The 26,429-nt window shown below is 42.8% G+C and overlaps 2 protein-coding genes across 2 annotated transcripts in view; one reads left to right on the top strand and one right to left on the bottom strand.

Moving 5' to 3' along the window:
- LOC146424381 (uncharacterized) overlaps positions 1-26,429 on the bottom strand; it is a 231,435-nt gene that overhangs the window by 33,903 nt on the left and 171,103 nt on the right. The gene's annotated exons all lie outside the window — the stretch shown is intronic.
- Positions 8,411-25,544, top strand: RGMB (repulsive guidance molecule BMP co-receptor b). The gene is made up of 3 exons (XM_085043377.1): positions 8,411-8,727; positions 11,023-11,534; positions 20,327-25,544. The coding sequence occupies exons 1-3, from the start codon at positions 8,628-8,630 to the stop codon at positions 20,993-20,995; spliced, it is 1,281 nt and encodes a 426-aa protein (XP_084899503.1). The 5' UTR covers positions 8,411-8,627; the 3' UTR covers positions 20,996-25,544.

Below are 26,429 nucleotides of genomic sequence, written 5' to 3'. Positions count from 1 at the left end.
GATCTTTCAAGGGACCACATTCCAAAGGTGGATTCTGGCTCTATAACTGTACAAATTGAGGCAATGCTGTCACACCAAATATGCCAGGACCAAACACTGCTGCCACCCTTGACCTCCGCTAGGCAGCTTCTTCTCTGCACCTCCAACACTGGGGCTACATGCTTTCCTTCCCATAAAAAAGCATTGCCATTCTTGTTCAGGATCTCACTGTGGCAGGACGCTCCCTCACCCTGCCTCCTTCTGCTTGATAGTGGAAGATAGATAACCCAGTGGGATCAACAGCCTGGCAGGGTTTATCTCTTAGTGCCCAAAAGTCTAAGACCTCTAACCTTAATTCATATTTTCGTATGAAGAGAGGATGTGAAAAGAGAAACAAAATTGTGCATGCTGACCAAACAAGGTACACTTTTATCCTATAAAAGACACACTAATTTTCACAAAGGTAGAAGCTTTTCTACATGAACACTGGAGCATGAGAAAGCCTCTCCCCCGAGTTTGGACGCAACTCTGTGGTAATTTCCTGCAGGACTGGGGGAGGATTCTGATGAATCCCAGCACCAAAATTGGATTTTAGTAAGATCATTAGTTTGCTAAATTGTATTCTTCTTTGCTAGCAACAATAATAACAATAACAAGTACCTTTTGAGCACTGACTTTTTAGCTATTCATAGTTGTTCCCATTTGGGGTACCTATTCGTAGTTTTCCTACATTGTGTAGCATATAAGTTGTTTAGCTCCTTGTTCTATTATCTCTTCTGTCTAATAAACAATAATCCACTTTATATTAGACCTAAATTGGCTGTCATTAAAGAACTTGCAAATGAGACTGGGTCTAGGGGTACTGGTTGCTCTAAATGGGTTAACTGCCAGTTGTCACAGGCCTAGGCAAAGGGAAGAAATCTATCAACCCTGTGTCTCCATTCATACCGCTTACCAAGCGAAAGCTGCATGCCACCTCCAGTACTGACTATGTCCAACAATTGCTCCTACACAGAAGGGGCCAGGATAGAAAAGAGTTGCTGGACTATATCTACACGTGGTACCTTAACTTCTGCTCCACCAACATAGGTACTACGGCCTTTGCTTCCCAAGGAAGGGCACTCCAAATAATTTGGCTAGGACTTGCCTTCAGTATCTTTGTCTAGTTTTTTCTAGCCTACCCTTGCTTCCCTTGCCTTGCCATCATCTGTCTTGCCTTGCCCTGCCTATGACTTCCTTGCTTTGCTTTGCCTTGCCTACCACTCTTTACCTTGCCTTCCATGCAGGCAAGGCAATGCAAAGCAAGTGTAGGCAATTGTAGGCAAGTCAAGGGAGAGGGAGGCAAGGCCAGGGCAGTGAGGGGAAAGCAAATGGAATGGTAGGTGAGAGGAAGCCCAGAAGTTATAGGCAAGGCTGGGCATGGGAAGGTACATCCAGTGACAGGCAGGCCAGGCACAAATAGGAAGGACTGGGCAAGGCAAGGCCCTGGAGGAAAGCAGTAGGCAGGTCAAGCGTGGGCCATGGGCATGCAAGAGAATGCAGAGCTGTGGAGGTTTAGCAGGGCAAGACCAGGAAACTGTTGGGTGGCCAAGGCAAGGCAGGTGAGAGGTACATTCAAGGATTTCTGGTAGACAAAAGCAGTGAGAACAGACTGATTTGATTTGCCTTGGTCTCACCTGCGCCGTCTCTAATCTGCAACTAAAACATTGGGGCTACCTGCTTTCCATCGCATGCAGAAGAACTGTCATTCTGGTCAGAGTCCAAGGGCAAAATGTGAATGGCCTGTCTAAAATTCAAGACATGCAGGAATTGATGCCAGGCAAAAGCTGCCAGGACAGACAGGTCTGACTTCACACGACCTCCTATGGGCTTTCTCTTACATGCTCCTGAAACACTGGGGATATGTGAAGGCCTTGAGAGTCCTCAGGGAAGCAGGCTGGGCAAGGCAAGTTGAAGAAATGCCACAAAAAGAGGGGTCTTGAATTCCAGGTGGGGGAGGGGTGAGCAAGGTCCTGCAAGGCAAGGGAGGGCTTTAAGGGCAAGGCAAGGCAAATGTTGGGCTTGCAGGGCAAGGCAAGGGAGAGGTAGGCAAGGCAAGGAGAGTCCTAGAAGGAGAAGGGAAGGCAAGGCTGCGCCTGGACAAATGGGTAGGGAAATCAAGGTGGGGGATGGGTGAGCAAATCAATGCAGGGCAGTGGCAAGGTGGAAGAGCTAGAATGGTCACTTAAGTTCATACAACATAACCTGACAAAATCTTTACACCCATGCCCATGTGCTAAAAGCAAAAAATCAATTGTTGATTGATTTTGTAATATAGCATGTCTAATGCTGTCTCCATCAATTAACAAGTCAGATAGAGCTATGCTGGTAGCATTACTAAACTTTGCCAACCTACAGCCAAGTTTATTCAGGTTCTTGAGGACTTGTGCACTTGGAATCCCAGGAACTAATGAAGAGGCAGTGATTGTCTTGGCAGCGTTCCAGAACTCAGCTGTATGTCTGCAGGCAAGAGTAAAAGCATGTATGCTGCGAGTATGACAGAGTGGTGACTTCAGTTTTCTTGGATCCATACTGCAATTGTATTATTTGGAGATAAGAGGGTTAGTTTCCCAAAGTATGTGGAACACCTTAAATTTCCATTGGCACTCTGGCCAATGCTCAATCCCCACAGATTAAGAAAATACCCTACGGGAGTTGCACACTAACTCAAGGTTAGTTGTGCTGTTGTTGAATTACACCAGTGTGAAGCATTTTGATACCATGCTGTTGTGGCATTGACCCACGGAGCTACGGGTCTATTCCTTGTTATGACAAATTTAAAGGTGGTACAACTATATGTATTCAAGGTGCCTAAAATCTGCTACTCCTGTTGGGGTAAAGTAGGGGATTTCCCGAGGGGAGACAACTTTGCCACACTCCAGTAGCCAGACAGGCTGCAGAGGCAGGGGTCCTACTACATAACAGTTGCAGCTCAGGAGGGGTGAGACAGGCATGGATCAGGCACATTGGGAATGGGTTCTGAGGTGCAGCAGTGCTAAGGCATAAGAGATCTTGTCTGGTTGCCTTAACCAGGGTCACCCAGATGTTTTATTCCAGGAGGGTATAAGTTGCAGGTATCCAGTTAAAATGTAAACGGAAGAACTACATAAGTGCTCAGCAGGTACTTGGTGCCAGTGCCATTCCCCTGGAGCTGCTGGCTGTCCTGCACCAGCAAGGACCCACAACAGAAGGCACCTTCTGGAGAGCTGACAGTGTGTGAGCTACGTGCTATGTAGCAACCTACACGAAAGTACAGCCCCATCGGATGTACACATCCCATCAGCACTCTGAAGAAATGTGACATCCTAACAAAGACTAGACAAGGTTATCATTCTAGAGGCCTCTCTTTCTAGAGTTCCAGGACTAGGGATATTTAGGTACATCTACTGATATTTGTAGAGGTACGTGGCTGCTTTTTCACCTTTTTCCCCACTCTCCTGCCTCTGTCCCCTCTTGCTTTGCCCGCTGTGCCACCTCTGTCCCCTTTTGCTGTGCTGGAGTCTAGGCTGTTGGCCGGGCTGGTCCAAGCTGCTTTCAGCCCTGGGTTTTGGCTGTCTGTACCTGACAGGAGTGACTGGAACTGCCACTGGAACCAGGCACTTTCCCCCTCAGAGGTGTCAGGGCTCAAGGTACTGGGGAGCTGCCCAGAAGGGCTGGTAAGGCTGAGGGGACTGGGGCTAGCACAGGGGACAGCGCCACTGAAGGCACGGTGCTGCTGTGGATGATGATGGTGACACTCAGAGGACAGTAAAGCTGTGGCGACCCACAGGAAGCAGTGACACTGAGTGGCCTGGGGGAGCTCAGGACAATGGCAGGGACTGAGGGGACAGGAAAAAGGCACCAGCTGAGAGGGGTGGCAGGGCAAAGGGCACTGGGGACACAGAAGGGTATGGCAGCACTGTAGGGGCTGATGGGCTTGGAGAGTCTGAAGGGACTGGGGGGCTTCAGGTGTGCTGAGGCTATGGCAAGGCTGAGAGTACAGTGGAGGTGGCTCAGTCTTCCCTTTACAGCCTAGATGCCCATCTACTCTGTTTCCAGAAGGGCTGCTCTGCGAAGTGGGCAGAGACTGAGGGGAAATGCTGGAAAATGGGCTGTCTGGGTTCTGCTTGTGTGTGAGAGACTGAAGATGTCTCTAAGGCCCTGCAATATTTGGTCCACTGTTGTCCATGTTGACAAAATATTGAGAAGAAGATCTTATTGTTAGTTGGTAGGATTTTAACCTTCAGAAATGTAACTATGTATCAGTCACCCGATGGGATTCATCCTGCAAGAAGGGAACAATACACCATAAGCCATTGTTGGCTTGGAGGTTTCCATGGGCCCTTGTGACCTCACCTCACATGTTAGCCCCACATGAAATGATGTTGAAACTGGCCACTCCTGAGGAGGAGGTGTGGTCCTGGGGTGGAGGGGACAGATGCCAAGATGCACAATGTTTTCATCCAGGGGATGCCCTGAAGATGCACTGCTTTCCTGCCCCTCCAGCTCAGAAGCAATGCTCCATCTCCTTCTCCTGCTTAGCTGCTTCTTCAAGATCTAGGGGTCCATACGTATATATTGCTAATGCAACTAATAAAATCAATTTGCTTTGCAGTTCTGAGTGTGTCATGAGTTTTTTGTGCATGGGCATCCTCACGAACCTGTAACAATCTGCATCTTGTTCTCTCCATATCTGTATGCTCTTATGTTTGTCTGTATTTTGCTATGTTTCTGTATGTCAAAAGTTGTATTTCAAAATATATACAGTTATAATTACTTAGTTACAGGTTTATGGAGATTTAGATAAGTACTTTATTATTTGCACATTTATATATAGGTTCACGAAGTATTATATTTACACAGTTGTCAATATATTTCTATACCATAGATTGTTATGTTTATATATGTATGGAGTTCTATGTAAAGCTGTATAGAGTTGTACATTTTCATTACTGCTCTGTGGATATTGCTCTGTGGACAGTTCAATTGGTATTTGTCTCTTTATATATATACATACATACACACATATATATGTATGTACTACTTTGTATCCTGCAACACAGTTGATTGTGTAAACTGAAAGTGATATTTCTACCTTTATATAAGGTCAGTACAGTTGTACCAAACTGTAGTAAGCTTTTAACTGAAATTGGTAATTGTACATAAGCAGTGTGATCCTAGCAAGCTGTAATAAATTTTCTTTTTAAACTGAAGTTGGCTTTGGGGCAATTCTGTATGGGCAGTGCTATTGTAGCAATGTACAATCAATAAATTTTTTAAACTGAAATGGGTGTAGAATTGTGGGATTCGAAACCATTAGCAGATGTCCACCTCACGATCCAGGAAGATTTTGGCAGTGAGTGATGATGGGAGGGCTGGGGGAAAAGAGGCAGGCATGCCCCACAGAACCCCCACTTCTGTAAAGGCAGGAAAAGAAATTGTAGGGTTTGGATAGGCAGTGGAGCCACACGTTCAGGGATAACTCACTGCAAAAGCCTGCTAAGGAAAGCTAGGGTTCCAAGTGTTACTTTGGGAAAGGGAAAGAAACACCAGATACAAGAGGACATCTGATTTCTTTCACCATGTCGCTACTTTCCCGCACAACAAACAGATGAACACTAAACAACTCCACATTCAATGTATCTACTCTACAGACATATTTACACCACTTATTACTTTGGAGTCCAAGAGATCATTGTACAATCTATAATGTCTTTCTATATTCATGTACTCTCTGAGAACTTAATTTCAAAATAAAGCCCTTAGCACTTTTCAGACAGTTTCAGACATGTAAAACAGAGATTAGCCTCGGGTTTTAAAACCCTTCACAAGATATCCATCCTCCTACTCCTATGGAATTTTTGCTGTATTAGCTGGGTGTTTGAATGTTTCAAAAATCTTTAGTAGTATTAGAGGTAATGAGAAAAATTTCTTGCTATAGGAACAAGCACTTGGTTTTTGTCCTGATTTACATAAACCAGCATGATAACAATCTGGTTCCATAAATCAATGGCTATGCTTGGAGAATGAATTATTGCTCAGCAGTAGTCAAGAGAATATAATTACATTTATCACACTATCAATTATCTTGCTTTCTTTGTATTTTTTGCTCCAGTTAAAAAAGTCGACAGCACTACGACAATATTAGATCCTAAGATAAAGAAAATATGCCATATGATCTCTAGTGAAGAATCTTCTTAGGTAACCTATTTATAGAGCTAAGTGGTAAAAATAGCACCATGAACATCTAAGGCTGTAGAACTTTGTATGCTATGTAGTTTGGCATGAGAAGATTTTGCCTCTGCTCAGATCTGGCCAGAATTCAGCCAGAACACAAACAAAGGCTGTGTCATGGGGTATTACTGTAGCATGGATCCTGTGAGGATAAACCCATTTGAGACACAAGATGGACAGTAAGTCAGCTGTGCCATGCACTAATACAGCTATTTGGCTTCTGGAACACAGGGAGAACAGACAGGGTGAGCCTCTATTGGCCTACAAAAGAAGCATGTACACGTACCCTTGCAGTCACAACATCCAAAGTCAAAGACAGCTTCAAGTAATGCAGGTAGCTTATACTGCCTTATTATTATAAAATTATTACTATTATTATACTAGAGCAATTCAAAATTAAAAGGAGGTTGGTGTTGTCTCTTAATAGAGGTGAATAGCAGAAATATTTCTCAAAAGAGCACTGAAGAAAAAGGAAACCATAGGAGATAGTTCTCATAGCCACAGCTTGATTAATGAATACTAGGTGACCTACAGTAAAAGCCAAAAGTCTTCTTCCTAGGTTGTGATAATTTACATTCATTTTAATGGCTATTGAAGCTCAGATTTTTGCTTGGGTTTGGGGTTTTGTTTGTTTGTTTGGGGTTTTTTCAGAGATGGTTGATAAAATAAACAGTTTCTTTCTTGGATTTTATTTTCCAGAAACTTTCTAATAAAGATGAATCCAAGAGACTAAGTTTGTCTTTTTATATTGTACATGTGTTTTTTAAATTTGTGTATCGTATTTTGTATATTGACCACACTCTTCCTGAAGAACCATTCCACAGAATCACCAAGGCTAGTCCTTTGGTGCAACTTAAAGCCATTTTTGGTTGTCCTCTCATCTGAGACATGGAAGGAGACCAATCCCCACCTGGCTACAACCTCCTCTCCAACCAAGTTGTAGAGAGCAATGTGATCTCCCTTGAGCTTCCTTTTCTCCACGCTGAACACCCCCAGCTCTCTCAGTCTCTCTTCATCAGACTTGTGCTTCAGACCATTCCCAGCACTGTTTTCCTCCTCTGGACTCACTCCAGCACCTCAGTCTCTTCCTAGTTGTGAGTGAAGCAGAAACCAAAACCAGAACCAGGAACCAAAACCAAACACAAAATTCAAAATGCGACCTCACCAGTCTTGCGTACAGGGGGTGGTCACTGCCCTGGTGCTGCTGGCCACACTATTGCTGACCCAAGCCAGGTTGCCATTGGCTTTCTTGGCCCCCTGGGCTCATGCGGCCTCATGTTCAGCTGCTGCCAGCCAGAACCCCCAGGCCCTTTTCCTCAGGAAGCTTTCCAGCCACTGCCCCAGCCTGTCGTACTGCAGGGGACTGTTGTGACCCAAGGGCAGGACCCACAACTCGGTCCTGTCGAGCCTCACTCAATTGGCCTCAGCCGGTCCAATCTTAGAAGCATGAAATGCGTTTGCTAGCAAGGAGAAATGGACTGGAAATACAAAGAGCCTGAAAGGAGTATTTTGACTTACAGCTGAGTTGTGCTGTAAGTTTCTCCCGTTAGCTTCTTAATGATAAATTCAACGGGAAGTTTGCCCTTGGATGCTCAAAAAATAACTTGACACGACGGAACTGATTTTCTCTTGCAGATCCTTTTCCTAATTCTCGCCCGGCGATGTCCCCTGCCCCGTCCCGGTGTTTTGTCAGCCACCCTGTCCCTGTACTGCCACCCGCTCATCCCACCAATGCCTCCTGCCCTGTTTCCGCTGGTGCACCGGGGTTGCCACCTGCCCTGTCACGGCGGTGTCCCCTGTTTACACCTCAGGTCTCTCTCGTCACATTCCGGAGGTACCCCTGCCGTGTCCCGGCGGTGTTTCCTTTCCCAATGGCGCGGCCCGCCCCATCCCTTCCCTGCGCCTGCTCTTCCCTTCCCTGGCCCGACAGCGCCCCCTCGCAGCCACCGCAGGCCCCTCCCACCGCAGGGGGCGTGGCTTGCTGGGCGGGCGCACTCAGCCCCAGTGACGCAAGGCGGCGCGGCGCTGGTGGCGGGCGAGTCGTAGCCGCCAGGGGGAGTGCGGCGTCCCTGACGGACAGCCCGGGCAGCCAATAGGAGGTGGCGCGGCGGGCGGGGCGGGGCGGGGCGGGCTCAGCGCCGTCGCGGTCGCAGTCGCTGTCGCAGACGCAGGCGCAGTCGGCCTGTAGTCGGTCCGTGTCTTTGTGCGTGCCGCTCCGCGTCACTTTCTGTGGCCGGGGCTGTGGAGCAAGAGGAGGCGCTGGAAGCACCGAGGAGTAGGAGGAAGAGGAGGAGGCGAAGGGAGAAGCACTGTGGAGAAGGTCGCCCGCCCGCGCCGCCGCCGCCTCATGCCGCGGCGCCGTCCTGCCGCCGGCCCAGAAACCTGCATGGCTGGACATGGGGAGCGCCGCGCCCTTCCGCGCCGCCGGGGCTGAGCCACCGCCGGCCTCCCTCCGGCTGCTGCTCGCTGCTCTGGGGCTGCTGCTGCTGGGCGCAGGTACCAGGGGAGCGGGGCTGAGAGGGACGGGAGTGCAGCCGGGTGCCCACACACTCGAGGAGCTGGCGGGTGCTTTGCCTTCAGCTAGAACCTTTCATGAGGAGAGATTCGCGAGATGGGCGTGTGTAGTCCAGAGAGGAGGAGGCTGAGAGGGGTTCTCGTTAATGCGGATAAATATCTATCCGAAAGGATGGTGCCAGGATCTTTCGGTGGTGCCCAGCGCCAGGAAGAGGCTGTGCAATGGCTATTAACTAAAAACGTAAAAAGTTCCACCTTAACATAAGAAGAACTTCTTTGTATCGAGGATGGTAGAGCACTGATGCCCAGGAATGCCATGGAGTCTCCCTTTCTCAAGACATTCAAACCCCACCTGGGACACGTTTCTGTGTCACCTGCTCCAGGTGACCCTGCATTGGCAGGAGTGTTGGACTAGATGATACCTAGAGGTCCCTTCCAGCCCTAAAAATCCTGTGATTCTGTCATTTGTTCGACTGTTTGATAACTTGACACACTTGCTCAGCTAGCCTGGTTGACCTGTGATTAATACCACGAATACAAATGATGGGAAATAAAATTTTGATGCTTTGAAAGTCTGGCTCTAAGCCCAGTGTTGTGTTGCCTCTGTCATTTTGCTTGGCGTGGGTCTTTTTTATGTATCTGAAAACACAGATTGTTGTTAGTTGGGGTTTTTTTCTTTATTTTGCAGAGGACTGTATGGCTTGCACAGGGAAACTTTTAGCTTTCTTACGCAGTTCGTGGTCATGCTTAGCTGTAGGTGAAGAATTCCTCATTCTGCTCTCTGTTATCTTGGGATTTTGATAGGACATTTGTGTTAGCTATGCATCACTGGCAAAACAGATTGCCCTTATACATTTATGGTTTGGATATTCGGAGTAAGTCAGTGAGTACTGACTCAGGAGGGTCAGCTAAGGGACAGGAAAAGAAATTGCTGATATCCTCTCATGGCTTTGTGCATTGCAGAAAACAGCTGTTTAAAAATGAAAAATTATGTTATTTAGTCTATTTTCCACTTCTCACAGCTCAGGAGATTCTCTTGGATATATTACATTTTCTCTTTCTTTTCACTCTTTGGTTTATCTTTGTAGTCATTTTTGTGGTGTTCAAAAACTGCTTTATGACATCTGAAATTACAGATTCATGTTTGCACGGATTAATTTTATAGGTCACAAAAGTAACAGAAGCGGCATGTTTTTAGTAGATAGTTTTGCATGCTTGCACAGCTGTCGCATGAAGTCATGCACATATTCTTGGTGAAGGCCCATTTACTCTTTGGATGGCAAAGAATGTGATTTCTCCTAGGGTCCTTCTGGTTTTAACCCAAGTGAAATGTGCCTTTGTTTTCCTTAGTGTGTGTACAGTCTTGTTCATTTAATTTCTGCTCCTGGTAAGTTCTTGGGTAAAAGTTATCTTCAGAAAGCAATTTTTAACTGTCGTGAGAATCTGGAAGAATTTTATATCATAACTGTGAGAACTGTGGGGGACAGAACTGTAGAACTCCACTTTGCTTGCTAGGATGTTAATTGTGCTTTTTTATGGAAATCAGGTCATCAGATAAGGTCTAACTGATTTGCTCATTTGAACTGAACTTTGTAGCTGTCATGTACATCTGATAGGTACTTCAGGCTTTTGTGGGGAGAGGGTTTCTCTCCCACTTGCATTAATACTGAATTATGTTGTAAGAGGTACAGCTGCTGCAATGTACAGACACTTCAGCTGAAAGTACTTCACACAACTGGGTTTTTTCATGCGTGAGTCCCAAAAAAATCCTTCCCCTGCCCTGGTTTCTAGAAGGGAACTTGGATTTTTGCTTTATTCAGTCTTATTTTTGTCTAAACATGTATCATTTTGCTGCCTTTACCACATTCTTCTGAGGGGCAGAATGCTGTATAAAATTTCTGTAACTTGTGTAAAGCACTGAAAGACTAAATGGAGACTTCTTATTGACTAAGTGGTTTAGTTAAACACAGAATTGCATCATCATCTTGGTATCTGAAAAGAAGTGTTTCACTTGTACTTGACAGGACCTGGTGTTCTTAATTTTCCTTGAGACAATATGAAGTAATGGATTAAGACATTGTGAGTCCTGTCAGCCTCTGAGATATTCTCCATAGCTATCTTTCTGTTTCACAGCCTCTTTCTAATATGCAGTGTTTCCCTAATGGGTGAGCACTTCAAGTTTCTTAGTGGTTTTTTATGGTACTTGTGGGAGTGGAAAGGGGTATTGCTACCCAAGAGGTTTGCTTTATATCTTTCTTCTGTCTCTTTCATGCTTAGGTGACTGCCAGCTGCACACATCTTGTGGAATCCAGAAGTGCACCACTGATTTTGTATCCTTCACTTCACATCTGAACGCAGCTCTTCAGGACTTTGATTTGGAGTTCTGCAAGGCCCTGCGGGCATACTCTGCGTGTACCTATCGCAATTCCAAAGTATGCCGTGGAAACCTAGTCTACCATTCTGCAGTGCTTGGGATCAGTGACCTCATGACTCAGAGAAACTGTACCAAAGATGGACCCACATCCTCCACCAACCCTGAAATGACCCATGATCCTTGCAATTACAGTGGCCACACAGAAGCAAGAGAACATCAGGGAGGAGAGGAGACTGCTCCTCTTACTTACCTATTTTGTGGCTTGTTTGGGGATCCTCATCTGAGAACTTTTAAGGATCACTTCCAGACATGCAAAGTGGAAGGTGCTTGGCCCCTCATAGACAATAACTACTTATCAGTACAAGTGACCAATGTGCCTGTGGTTCCAGGATCCAGTGCTACTGCTACAAATAAGGTACAGATTTTTTTTTTCTGCAATGTACATGCACGGAGAAGTAAAAGGCCAAGACAGTTAAGTAAGTAATTTAACCCTTAACAGTGAATAATGGTAGCAGCTTGAGAATCTTCTATGCAGTAGTATAAAAAAGTATAAGTTCTTAGTCTCTTATTTTCTGAGCATCAAACAAAACTTAAAACAGGTTCTTTTCTTCCCTCTGCTCCTGCTCATGACAAGAAAACCTGTGTGTATTACGACACAAGCCTGTAAGGATACTGATGTAGCTTTAAAACAGTTATTAGATTATTGTGTGTCTGTGACTGCCTCTGCAATAATCAGGAATTAAAAAAATTGTATAATGTTTTGGGTTGGAAAGGAACTTAAAGAAGTAATGAATGCATGTCTCTGCTTTTCCTTAATGTTCTGAACTGCATAGCTGTAGCAGAAAACAAATAATACTGAGTGGCACAAAAAACAAGTTGTCAAAATACTGATAGTTCAGAGCAGAAACAAGAGAGAGAACTTCAGAGAATTAAGAAGTAGCAAGCTAAGTGGTTGTGAGAAGGTCTTAGTACCTTGGCTTTACTAAACAAGCAATGACCTTAGAATTGTGCCCAGAATATCAAACCCTTGTTGAGACAGGCAAGACCTAAGATTGCAGTCCTCTCAGGTACTTGAGGTGTCTAGAGTAGGAATGCATGCACTAGTATTTGACAACTAATGCCATTTCCTTAACTTAAGAAGGGTCGTCTTCCTGCTGAATGCAGGTAACAAGTGTGTGCATCAGTTATGTAGCGTGCATTTTAAACTGATGTATATATGATGTGTACATGTATATGTGATGACACATATCCCTTTTAGAGGGAAAGGGCTTTTATTAAACTTGTGGTAGTGTAGCTCATGTATTGTCAAGTGTGTCAGGCTGTATGTACACAGCTTTGAGACATCTACATCGAAGAATTTTCACTGCGTTGTTAAGCCTAAAAAAAAATTTTTTTTATTATGGGGGTTAGAAGCAGGAGTTGTCTGTCACAGTAGGTTAGAGTCACATCTTCTGTGGAGTTGTCTAGGCAGTAATATTAATATGGGGAAATCAATTTTACTATTAAATTTGTGCTGGATTCTGGAGTATTAACTGATGGCAATGCTTATATTAGTGAACAGAGCTTGGACTGAAACTCAGAATTACATTTTCTTGACTTGTGTCTGTTTCAAAAACAGTCTGCATTGTGAATGAGTTCTGAAGGTGTATAAAATAAGGCAATGAGGCTAACATAAGTAAGCTTTGCAAAAGAGACTTATGTCCCTTGCAGTCTACTCCAGTGGCTTTTTCTAAAGACTCCTAAGTAAGTAGAAGAAAAAGCTGCATTTTGTAATCTGCAGTAAGCTTTTATCCTCAGTTTTGCTAAACTCTTGCAGAATTTTCTTTATTTCCTTGTACTTGATAGTAGTAGAGGAAAAAGTTGAGACTCTTGTGTATAAATTGTGTGGATGGCTAGGATGTGATTGTAGTAGATTAGTGATCTTAACGTAATCTACATTCTGGAAATGATTGACTGTGGTAGCATGTTATGCTGGTACATGGATTCTCAAAGGGATAACCAAGAGTAGAACACCAGCAATAAATGTCTGCACATACTGAGGGAAAGTAGAGTTTTAAAAGGTGTGCCTTCTGTCTTTTTGTTCTCAATAGGGCTTTTTTTGTATTTTTCTTTGACTTGGGTAATTTTTTTTTTCCTCTTTTGTAGTAGTCTCTGTCATTGTCCAAGTACAGCCAAGTGTGCAGAAGCTTCCAATAGGAGCAGGCTACTATAAATGAAATAGAGAAGGCTTGTTAAGCTACACTATCACTGCTGATTTCGTTCCTGTAACATCTTCCTCTGCAAGTATTCCATTTTGACTGTGGTTGACTATCTGCTGCTGGATGTACTTAACTGATTTTGGCCGCAGGGTAGCTTAAGGGACTTTTAAAGAGCTACACTTCAGTGGCATTTATCTACATAGTGTAATTGCTAGCTGAGAGCATGCCAATAGGTCTACCTTCTCCATAAGAAAAGTTTTTGGAATGTTACCCTTTGTTAGTCTGGCTGGTTTTTTTTTATTGCAGGCATTTGAAATAGATGTTTTATTGGGAAATAAAAGCAAAGGTATATGTTAAACTTTAATTGTGCAGAAGCCAAAGCAAATGCTGACCTAATTAGTCTGCTCTAAAGCAGGCCTAATGAAAGGAAGGACAGTAAGGGTAGAAGATTTAGTTTTTCCTGAATGCATTTGTTACAGGAAATAGTTTAAGAAGCCACAGAGGCAGAATGTTGAATCCTCACCCTACTGTCCTTTTGAAAGGTGCAAACCATGACTTGCCCTTTTAGGGAGTTAGTACTTTCACTTTTATCCTAGCTTTCTGGCATGCTAATCTTTGAGTGAGTTGGTAATAAAGGCAACATTATGTGTTTTCTTTTTTCTCCAAAACTTGAGACTGTGGAACCTCAGCAGTGTGAGGATTATCCAGTGAGTTCCTAAAGGGCAAGACAATGTCAGGAGGACATGTCCAGTAAGAATATGAGGAATAAAAGCATGTTATTCCTCCCCTACCCCACACTGCACATCTGGCATGAAAGTATGAAAAGCAGGAAAATGTTTCCTTGAAAATCCTTACTTGGAAGAGCATGTCTTGTGAGAGTTGTGTACTTATTCACAAAAATCCTCTTGGCAATTTGTTTGTAGGTGTTTTGCATATTTGTGTTATCCATAGTGACATCTGTTTTTAACCACGAACAAAGCTGTTGCATGTTCTGTGGTCTAGCTGAAACTTTAAATTCAATTTTTTTTGAGCTTGCCTGATATTCTTATGCCCCTTGGCATAGGATTCTAGGACCTTTCAGATGGAGAAGAAGGATCATCACCAAGTAACTGGGAAACTGAGTTCAAGCTCTCCTTTTTTTCTTTCTGAAAGTCTTCTGGTACGGGTTTTGAGCAGGCCACTGGCATTAATTTATGTTTGATTTCTCTAGCTCTAGGTGAAGGTAAAGGGCTTCCCTGTCTTGGAAGTGGTTTTGCAATTCCCTGGGGATAAATATCCATTACAGGGAGCAGGTAGGAAGGATATTGTAGAGTGCATTAAATAGAAGGTTGGGTTTTTAAAAATTTTATTTATTCTGTGCTTTATGAGGAGGGGTACAAAGTCTTTATTGCCTTTTATCACTATGACCAGTGTCCTGGATATCACTACAGTAGTTACGCCTGAATGGCAAATGAGACAGAGATGCTTGAGCTTGCCAATGGAAAGCTTTCCGTCTTGTTTGCATTAATGGAGGTTTTCCTGTCCAGGTGTTTTATAGTAGATAGCTTGAAGGTGAGAGAGTGAATTTAAAGACACAGAGAAGGAAAGAACTACAGAACTTTTTACTATAGTAATTTATTGGGTATAAACCTTGGATAGTGCCTGGGAATTGGTGCTGTCAGAAGGGTAAGGAAATTTTGGGGATAAAAGTAATTTTTCCCAGAGGCAAAACACCTAAAATACTTCTTTTGTAGCACAGTTTCAATTTTTGCAGGAAATCATTGTAGAGTGAGCACAGTGTAGTAGAAAAATAACTGAAAGGTAACTGGAAGACAAATGTTTTAATAAATAGAAGGATCACGTAATGGTCACATGTCATTATTCTTTTCATCTTTATGGACTTTTTGCTGAAGGCAGGGATGAATTTGTCTTTATTTTGCAGAAGTAGCTTATACTACAGTTTTGTTTGAGGTTGTAATAGAATCATTTGGGTTGGAAAATACCTTTAAGAGCATTAAGTCCAGTTGCAAACTGTCAATTCCACTACTAACCGGGCCCCTAAGTGCCATGTCTACATGCCGCAGAAATATTTTTGGGGATGATGACTCAAGTGGCTGGGAAGCCTGCTCCAATGCAACTCTTTCAGTGAATAAATTTTCTCTAATATCCAATCTGAATCTCCTCAGAGCATCTTAAGGCCATTTCCTCTCATCCTATCACTTGCTGCTTGGGAGGAGAGACTGGCTCCCACCTGACTACAAATCTCCTCTCCAACCAAGTTGTAGAGAGCAATGAGATCTCCCTTGAGCTTCCTTTTCTCCAGGCTGAACACCCCCAGCTCTCTCAGTCTCGCTTCATCAGACTTGTGCTTCAGACCATTCCCAGCACTGTTTTCCTCCTCTGGACTCACTCCAGCACCTCAGTCTCTTTCTGGTTGTGAGGGACCCAAAACAACACAAAATTCAAAATGTGACCTCACCAGTCCTGAGTACAGGGGGTGGTCACTGCCCTGGTGCTGCTGGCCACACTATTGCTGACCCAAGCCAGGATGCCATTGGCTTTCTTGGCCCCCTGGACTCATGCTGACTTGAGTTCAGCTGGCTGTCAACCAGCATTCCTAGGTCCTTTTCCATTGGGCACTTTCTCGCTCACTCCTCCCCAGGCTTGGCAGTGTTACAATAATGGTTGAAGTTTATGATGTTAGAGGTCTTTTTCAACCTGAACAATTCTAGGATTCTATGAAATGCATAGTAAAATAACAGCGTATTGTGATACCTTCATTATTGTAATTGTGTTGTGGTACTAGGGAACACAAACACAAGAACTCAAGAGCTGAAAATGTTTTTGTTTAAGGCACACAAACCAGGTACTTTCTACAAATAGATTAAGGTCTCCTACAAACTTCAGTTTTACAGCTCTGTGACACCGTCTTTGAAAGGTTTTGCATGTGCAGTGCTGTTTAATAAAGCTTTGTGATCAGTATCCTCATCAGTAGGAGGGGAGGATGAAGTCCAAAATGAAATGTGAAAATTGTATGTGTGGGATTTGTTTTGTTTTAGTAATCTTACCATAGCTGATGTTTGTTTATTTTACCTTCAGATAAGCCTCTGGAAACCATTATTTTCATCTTTCAGGGTTCCTCACTACAAAAGAGCTCTGTATATGCCCAAAGAACAACGCTGATACATCGACAGTTTCAAAAATCTTTCTTAATCTGAAGATTCTGGCGTTTGGATTTTTCCGTCCTAAGTTTAGAAAGGGCAGCTAATCTCTAGTCTGCAAAAAGTACTGCATTAAGCGGCTTTGTGAAGGTGTTCTTGGGACCCAGACAAAGTGTAAAATTACTGTAGGTACATAGACATGTATAAGACATGTTAAGTTTGTTTAAAATAAACATTGTCACTTTTTAATGCTGTTATCTTGAGAATTTGAAGAGAGAAATCTGTGCAATAAAATTTTGCTTCATCTCCCTTTGCAACAGGCTCTGGAGGATTGGTCAGTAGCAGGGCACAGTATTGAGGTAGGAGTGTGTGATAAGGCAAAACCCATGCAGCACTCTGGTTTTACTGTTCTGGCCTATGGATTAGATGGATGTCACATGACAGACAACAGAACTGCAGTGTTTAAATAAAAGTTTAATGGAAAATTTTAATGGTCTCTGTTGGTTCTCTGTTTGGAGTGTCCTTGCGACATACACAGAGGCCTTTATTCATTTAATAGTCCTTAAGCTCTCATTCACCATCCAGGGTTGCTGCTAATCTTACATTAGGGTGAAGGCTTCTTGTTCGTTCTCTGTGTTCTGAAATTGTGTGCATTTCATTTTTGCAAATGAGGGAGTTCTGGAGTGAGCAGTTTTGTGGCTGCTTCCTGGTAAATTTTGCCAGGTGCCTTGCTTAAATGTTTTATGAAGCAGCCAGTTCTGTGTCTCACTAAAACAATGAACTCCTTTTGACTCCAGGCTCATTCAGGTGCTAAGGAAACTTAGAGCTTTACTTCTGTAGATGTGAAAATAGTTCTTTCCTTGCAGAGCAGCACAAATGCGCTCAAGGAAATAGCCGTGCTTCTTTGTCTGAGCAGGCTGAGATAGAAATTGGTTTCATCAGAACTATGTTACACAAAGTAGAAGGCCTGATTTACTGCGTGATGGCCTGGATTATACAAAGAAATACTAATCACTTGAGAGACCTCAAGTTTCTCTTCTGTAGGTTGCTGAGCTTGCTTTACTAAGCACAAAGCTGTGAGGTGATCTTTACAGCAACCAGGGCACTTCACCATTTTCTGGATTTTGGGCATAGGCTTTCCAGCCTAGCTATGGTCCACAGGCATCAGTTTAGCAAATGGCTTGACTACAGAAGGTTTCAAGAGCTGTTACAACTCAAGCTGTGTAATTGATTAATACAAGAAAAAAACATTGGAAAACTCCAGTCAGCACTAGTGAGAACATATGAAGTCAAATTAGTAAGCACTGTCTGTATTGTGAGACGAACACTGACAAAGTATCAACCATCTGGGATAAACTAAATATTGAAAATAAATGTAATACTCTTTAGGGTATGTCTGTGTACTCCAAGGATGAAATTGTTGCAATGGGAGGAGAGAGGAGGAAAGACTTGCATTATACAAGTGATATGGAGAGGTGAGGCTAATGAGGGCAGAGGTTTTATTCAGATTGTTTGTAATTGGCTCTTGATTCATCCTCTGGCTCTTACTTTAAAACAGAGGGGCAGAAATAAAAGTTTTTATGCAGAAGTGTGATGGTAAACTGAAACTAAAATGTGAGGTTGCTGTGGAGCAGATTTTAAGTGTAACATTAATTTAAAAATATTTTCTGATACATTTTGGAGTAATCTGACTTTCTTAGAAGACTGCTTAAATCATAGACTGTAACTAATTTGATAGAAACACTCCAATCTACTTGGTCTGCCAAGTAGTTATTCCCTTCAAGTAAAACTGGAGGACTTGCTTTTTCTTTTGTTGTGACTTATTCCAGTAAGTAGAAAGGTTTAAAAGGCTAGTTCTAATATTAAAAAAAAGTTACTGATTGCTTTATGCTACTGATTTTGGTATTGGGAGTCACTCTTCAAAGGCACATCTTTGAGTATCTTTCAGTCCTGCTTTGTTTCTCTGTGGGCACATTTTCCAGCACCAGAGGACTCAAAGTGTCAAATCTCACAGTTCCTAGGACTAGTGGATCTAGTAGCCCTAATGTGGTGGTTTTGATTTTCCCAAAACATCAGTAAAGTATTTTTTAACATCTAGGAGAAATTTGGACCCCTCAGAAGCTGTTGTGGTAGGCCTGGGGAGGTGTCTGAGGGGTGGGGAGTGGCACAAAGATGGCTCCATGTGTCCTGAGTGAAAGTTCTGGAAGTTTTTACATCAAGTCCAGCAGAGCCAATCTCTGATGGCTCTGGGAGTGATGGACATGCTGCTGGCCAAGTTTGGGCCAATTGGAGGTGCTGGTTACACCTCTGTGAATACATATTTAAGAAATCAAAACAAAGTAGGTACCCACTTCTTTGTAGTTAGAGGAGGAGGAGGTAAAAATATGTGAAGGGAGAGCAGCATGGAGACGCCAAGGTCAGTGAAGAAGGTGGGGGAGGAGGTGCTCCAGGGCCAGAGCTGAAAACCCTCTGCTAGCTGTGGGGAAGGCCATGGGGGAGCAGAAGGTTCCTCCTGCAGCCCATGGAGTCCACAGGAGTGCAGAAATTCACCCACAGCCCACACCAGAAGAGCGGGTGGATGTCTGGAAAAAAACTGTGAACCAGTGAGAGTCTCATCAAAGAGTTAAAACTGCAAAGGCTTTGCTCCTGGCATGGAAGCAGCCTGGCCTCAGCTTGGGAGAGTCTGCACAGCACCCTATGGACAAAGAGACTCATGTTGCAGCTGAATTTGGGTGGGATGTTGCTTGTGAGATTGGGCCCACGCCAAAGAAGTTCCCAGAGGACTGTCTCTCATGGGAGGGACCCCATGGCTAAGTAGAGAACCTCTTTTCCTGATTGGACTGACCAGAGAACCTCTTACCCTGCCCCCTGTCTGTGTTGCCGGTTTGGAAAGAGGGAAGGGAGGTGAGCAGAGAGACTACTTCTTAAGAGGCTGGGGGTGAGAGCAAAAAAACTGGAGAGAGAGAGAGAGGGAGAGAGAGAAATAAGTAGAGATGAAGAGTATTTGTAGTAGAAGAAGAATTGTGGTGATGAATAGATTTATGGACCTGCTCTGTGGACTGAGTAAATACCCTGCACCCTGCCCCCTACCCGAGCTTGTTGGTTAAAAAGAGGAAAGGGGGTGAATAAAAATGGGTTCGTAAGAGGGAGGGGGGGAGTGAACAAAATAATGTATGAAAAGTTTATTTTTGCCTTGCATTTTATCCTCCAACTCTGTTAGGTAATTAAATCACTTTTTGCAACTTCAAGTTGGAGCCTGTTTGCCCTCTTTTTTTCTTCAGTGCATCCTCCTACCAGTGTCCTATCTCATTTGACTCACGAGATTGGTGTGTATTTTTACAGTTTTTTTCTGTAGCAAGAGAGAGAGAGATGAGGTGCCTGGCGTTTAGTCAGGGTCAAACCCCGACACCTAAGCCATAATTTGACTAGTTCTTCGTGGTCCTGATTATACCTTTCTCTGCTTTTGCGTGGTCTCATTCTGGTTTTGCCATAGTGGCCAGCACTTAGGAAATTACTAGGCACCTATGCCCCTCTTGTTGCTGCAGGATGCATTCCAAAGTTTTAAGAAACTGTCAGGCAGGAGGTTGTGATGCCTAATTAAATATAATACCTTTCCTGACCTCAAGGCTGTGGCCACATTCTAATAGTCTTGCTTCCAGGTCAACATAAAAACAAATTTAACATCTGTCGTCTGGTAAAATACTGCTTTCAGCATGTGTACAGGCTGTTTTCCCTAGGTATGAGTTGTGGACAACTGTATAGTTTTGAGGTAGTGGGAAATTCTAGATATATTCAGTTGCAAAATGGAAGTGGGATTGAGATGATGATTTCTTTCCACTAACTTTGCTTTTTTTTCCCCTCCTCCCCAGATAACTATTATCTTCAAATCATACCAAGACTGTACAGATCAGAAAGTATATCAAGCAGTGGCTGATGACTTGCCTGCAGCTTTTGTTGATGGTACAACTAGTGGAGGAGATGGAAATAGCAGGAGCTTGCAAATAGTGGAGAAAGTCAGTGGCAGATACATTGAGATGTACGCCAGGTATATTGGTACCACAGTGTACATCCGCCAGCTTGGGCACTACCTGACCCTTGCCGTTCGCATGCCCCAGGAGTTGGTCATGGCCTACGAGGAAAGCCAGGATCTGCAGCTGTGCGTGAACGGCTGCCCTTCCAGTGAACGTATTGATCAAAGTGGCCACTTGCCATTGCCCGTGATGGGAAAGCTGCTTCCTCAGGGTGCTGCTGCTCATCCCCGACCAGGGTACACACTGGAAACAGCCACCACCAAGTGCCATGAGAAGATGCTTGTGAAGGACATCTATTTTTATTCGTGTATATTTGATCTACTCACCACTGGTGATGCCAACTTCACAGCTGCTGCTCACAGTGCCTTGCAGGATGTAGAGGCACTGCACCCCAGCAAAGAACAGTGGCATATCTTTCCCAGGAGTGGAGGTGGTGGTGTAGGCAGGAATAGCAAATTCTTTGTTAGTCTTGGACTTATGTGGTTGAGCCTTGTTGTATATTGTTAGGGGTTTGGGTTTTTTTTTGGACTCTTGTCAAAATTTTGAAATATATATTGTCTTATATATTGAGTAAAGATGAATATATATGTATATACCATGTATATGAGGGGATATTTTGTTTTGGGGCATCCACCAGACTGTACATATTGTGTTAGCTGTTTTCATGTATGTTTGATTCAGTATTCTGTGTATCTATTTGTTTTACAGTTGTTGAAATGTTCTATAATATCCCTGCATTGGGATCTGATAGAAGGCACTTTATTTTTTACATATTAAATATTTAAGTGTGTATCTGAGTAACTATGTATTACACATAAAATACTCATTACTCTCTCTAAATATGACTTGGTTTAACACATTTTTTTAAACTGAATTAACTTGTGGGTTTTTGCAAGAGAGCTTTAGTTAACGTAAAATGTGAATATTGTGAAGCTAGTGAATGGTCTCTGGAGAGAGCTTAAACTTAGAGGGAACAATTTTTTTCCTCCACAGGTCCTCCAGCTGTCTGTGTTATAGAAGGCTACAGATTTATATTTTTTTTAATGCTTTGAAACCCCACAATGTGTCAGTCTTTGCAAAATGTTTTAGATGTGGTTCATCAGTATACCAGTAAGTATATGTGTGTATGTAAAAGAGTGGCTGTGCAGTGTGTACATATTTTAAATTACTGTAATAGAAGAGTAGTTCCCTGCCCTGCTGAGGAGCGTCAGTAATGTGGTGTAAGTGACTCCTGGTGGGATGCAAGAAACTGGGGCTGTAGACCACGTACTGGGCAGATAATCTATAAATAAAGCCTCAGTTTGTCTCCTAGCCAAATAGGATGGATAGGATACTGGATAGGAATGTGCTGAATACAATTGATACACTTCTTGCAGATTCTTCTTTCCCTCTGCTAAGTAAGGTGTGTAAATTTATGACCAGCAGCTGCAAACCAGGCCAGTTGATTGAAAAGACAGCATATAGGAAACCAAGATCAGGAACCATTGCCTCAGGATCCCAGTTGTACAGTTCCTTGGTAGTGTTTGCAGAGATACTTGTAAGAGCTTTAATACAGTGATCTGTGTTAACTGCTGCATCCCTCCTCAGAGGCATTATGAAAATCTTCAAGGTATAGGAGAACTCTGAGGCCAGAAGAACCCTGGAACAGTAAATTATTTGCTGTAAAACTAAAGAAGAGATGATGAAATTTGAATAAATGATACAGAAGAGTGCACAGGATTACAGAACTTTGTGTAACAAGGTTATCTGCTAAGTATGTATGGAATATTTCAGGTGCAAGGCTAAACCTCCGCAGTGTGAAGGTAAATTGAAAGTGCCAAAACTTTAAAAAAGTTACATGATATACAAAGAAAAACAGACCTAATAAACACAACTTTGAACGTTGCTTTGCTAAGTTTGTGTTACATCTAGAAGCTGAGATGTGTGAGAAATAATCTTATCTGGTAGATGTATCAGTGAAATGCTTTGTGGAAATCACTGTGGAAGGCAAAAGGAGCTGTAAATATGTATTAAGTTCACTGTACACAGAAGGCAGCTGTTATACCCGTAGGAGCTTACTCTCACAGGTGTCAGTCTTAATACCACAAGCTCTTCAGAAGGCAATGTAACATGATCATCAGTGTTTTAATGCAACAACCAGTCAGTCATTACTGATGCTACCGGTTGCTGGCCTTTGTCTTAAGCTAGCCAATGCCTTAGATATTAGTGGCCTACTTAAAAGATTTTTTAAAGTGTCATCTAGAGCATTTCTAACCAGAGTGTTTCCTAACCATATTTCTAACAACAGATGATGATGGTTCTGTGTAGTTGTGGAGTCTGACAACTTCCTTAGAAACCATGTTGCAGGACTGGCAGAGACTGTATGCCTGATCATTTATTTTGTGTGTACAGTAGGCTCCTAGAGAATGATACTATAAAACGAAATAGTAGGGCCAATTGCCTGTGAAACCAAAAATTTTTTTTCTTCCTGGAAAACCTGTCTGGAAGAAAAATCTGCATACACCATCTGTTAAGTGGAACACAGCCTGCGAGTACAACCTGTTCTTCTTATGGTCAAGTTACAGACCTTCAGTATTGCATTTTGTTTCAGACTGCTGCTGTACCACCAGAAATTTGATCACCAACTATTTACATTCTCTTACTTCAGCATTATGGCCACCATGCATTTGTTTTATGGGTTTTGAGGCTGTGCAAGTGGCTGTTTACTATGTACACTCCAAAGTGAAGCAAGCAATATTGCAAGCTTTGTACTGCCTAATGAAAATTTCATTAGTGGACATGTTTTGATAAAGGGCCCACGGGTCTTGCGGTTTTTTCCTTTTTTGAGGAGAGAGAGACACACAGCACAGTTTAAAATCTTGCATGAAAGTACAGCTGTGGTATTTTACACTGAAATTTTCATGCTTTGGTTATTTAATTCCATCTGTGTCGTAACTGATACAAAATTCTTTTCTGTCTTTCCCTGTTCCAGCTGTTAAAGACTGCTATCTATACAATGTCCAAACAGGATTAGTAATGATTCCTTTTCTTTAGAAGGTATTCTGTGTTTTTTACAAGATAAGCATTCTCTGTATTGTGCTGCTACTTCAACTGTATTCAAAACAAGCAAGGATTGTGGGGATTAGTGTTGTCCATTAGATTTTATTGTTCTTATTAATTATCTTGTTGTGGAGAGTAACATACCCACAGATCAAATATGCAGGTAAATTTGTGATGCTGGTGTAAAACAATTGCATCTGCTCTGATTCAGAATTCCTTATGTTTGTAAACTAAACTTCATTGAAATTAAAAGCCGCTGTTAGTAAATTAACTATGAACAGTAAGATTGATTACAGTCTTTGTGCAGGGGTGTTTGTCAGAACTCATTAACTAGATAGGAAAAAGTGTGACATATGGGGAGTGCCAATAGCTTATAGGAATTATTTTCATGATTACACTAGTTTTAAAGCTTAATTTCCACTTCTATCTACACTGTAACAGTAGAAGAATACTCCTTTATGTACACAAAATATGCATGTGTCTTTGATGCTATTACGTGCTGAGGGCTAGGTCTACAAAAGTTTTCTATGTCTGGTTTGTGTGTGAAACATCTAAATCCAAAACTGAGACACACAGTTTACTGAAAAGGGTAAAAGCCTTTTCAGCTTGAACCCAGATGTTTCTCTAGGATCTGTACTTATCTTCTTAGTCCAGTAAGCCTCCTTAAAGAATCTGTACTTTGCTTCTGAGCAGAGAAAATAAAAGCAGTCTTGAGTGTTGTACCTGCACCCCATCCAGATTCATATGTTGGTCATTTGCCTGGTTTACTTGCAGGGCTTTTTTGGCAGGTACTTGACTTGCTCACTCATGTTTGGCAGGTGATGGTGGAGTTGTTTAGACTGTAGTGGTGAGCATTCTGCTGAAGTCTGGCAGAGGCAGGTTGAAATTCCTGTTCTGCCTTGATCTTCCACATCTTGTGAGAGTAACAGCTGGGAGCTGTTGTCAATGAAACACCATTTTGTGGTGTTACAGAGGGATAGGTTTATTCAGATTAGGTTTTATGTGCCTCAAAGGAGACTGGAGGCATACTTCAATGCTTGAGCCGTATTTCACCTAAATTCAGCAAACTAAAGGTGTAAGCTGCCGTTGTAGTCAGTGGAGTGAATGGCACCATTGTAGATTGGATTGAATTGACTTCTGGAAATGCCTGTTGCTGTTGTCCAGGAGAGAAGGAAATGACTATTTTACATAGCTGAAGTCAGTTTAAATTAGTCCAATCCTGATGAGTACATCTTAAATTCCAGCCTAGGTTTATACCCAAGGACAACCTGTGTTTGCTAGAGACAAGCTGCCTGATACAGCACTTGCTGCATAGTACCTTATGGGTCTCCCAGGCCTGACTGATGGAGACACCTTGTCCTGGGAAAGTCTCACACCAGAAGTGGGCCTTGCCTATAGTCTGAAACCTTCAATGTTTGATTATCTTGAAAGTAGAACTGAAGAAAGCAACAAGGCCACCTCATCCTTGCTGTACTGGCCCCTTCTCCCAAAGCAGCACTGTGTGGGTCAGGGGAAGGGTGGAAAAGAGAAATAAAGAAGCTGAAGTCAGGATAACGAGGAAATGGACCAAGTGGGTAAGGTCATAGGGTAATGCTTCTAAACTTAATTTTGGTCTTTAAATCCCAAACTGTTTACATTTTTCAGTGAATGATGCAAAGTATATAACAGGTCTGGAGGGGAGGAAGGGCTGCATTTTCTAATTAGATTATTTTATCTTTTTGACTCTTCCTGTGTGTGTCCTTTGCTTGCCATTACCATACAAATGTTTTACAGAAAATGAAACAGTTTCAACAGCTGAGGTTGGCAAAACCCGTAGATACCCTGCAGCCAAACTATTAATGTATTTGACTAGAAAGTAAGAGATGGATGTTTCAATTGCCACTCCAAATTATGTGAAGGAGATGTGTAAACAAAGGTTTCTTGCTTACTTGGGTGATTGTAATAATTATCCTACTGGGTTTATCCATTATATCTAGTAGCAATAAGAGTGGAAGTTGCTCTGCTTTCTCAGGAAAAATGCTCAGCTATTTCATACAAGTCTGCTTGGAACTGTATGAGACCTGCCTTCAAAGAGTGCATTAGGATTAAAACCACTCCCACTTTCTATAGGTGGAGTACGTCAGAGGAATAACACTCTAACCCTGTCTGTCTGTTCACAGCTCAATGGTGGCAAACCCTTGTGGGTAGGTCAAGTTAAAAAGTCACATACATCACTCTCTGTGATGCCATCTCTCATCCCTTCTGACCATTACAGTGCTGGTGGTTTGGCATGAGCTACCTTCATCTAGTTCTTGCTCCTGCAGGTGCTGCCAGTCATCACTCCCTAGCTTGCTTAAGGCACAGTGAGCTAATTCTCTGTAAAATAAGTTGATATAAACCACAAGAGATTATTGTAACCAGAACAGGCTTTTTGGGGAAAAAAATATTAAAATACTTTAGCAATTATAAATCCCGCAAAAAAGGCTGTAATCATTAAATTGTGCCTTGCACAGTACTGTTTGGGATTCTTTGGAATGCCACCATTTCAGATTTATTTAATTTTTTTTAATGTGCATGTAAAAAAGTTGATGTCTCACCTTCTTGCAAATAAGATTAACTTTATGTATTTTAAAGAGATCGATAAATAGTCCCATTGGGAAAGCACGAACAGATATTCCTCTATAATAAGAATAGTTGGTGAAAAATAATTTCAGATGTGCCTGTTTCTATGGCAATCACAATCTTCTGCCCTTTCTCTGGAACTAGTCAAAGCTCCTCAGCAAAAAAATATCAAGTCCTGCAGAGATGACCCTCTGTGTTTGAGTCCTTGAAAGCTTTCCACAAGCAGACCTGCATGTTCATTGACAGAAGTGCTGAGTTTCTTCTTTCCCATCTGTGGGAGTCCCGTCCATGGGTGCCCCAA

Source organism: Lichenostomus cassidix, chromosome Z, assembly GCF_008360975.1.
Source record: "Lichenostomus cassidix isolate B80296 chromosome Z, HeHo_3.0, whole genome shotgun sequence".
Lineage (NCBI taxonomy): Eukaryota > Metazoa > Chordata > Aves > Passeriformes > Meliphagidae > Lichenostomus > Lichenostomus cassidix.
Note: the sequence above shows the minus strand (reverse complement) of the source record. Positions and strands in the feature narration are given on the sequence as shown.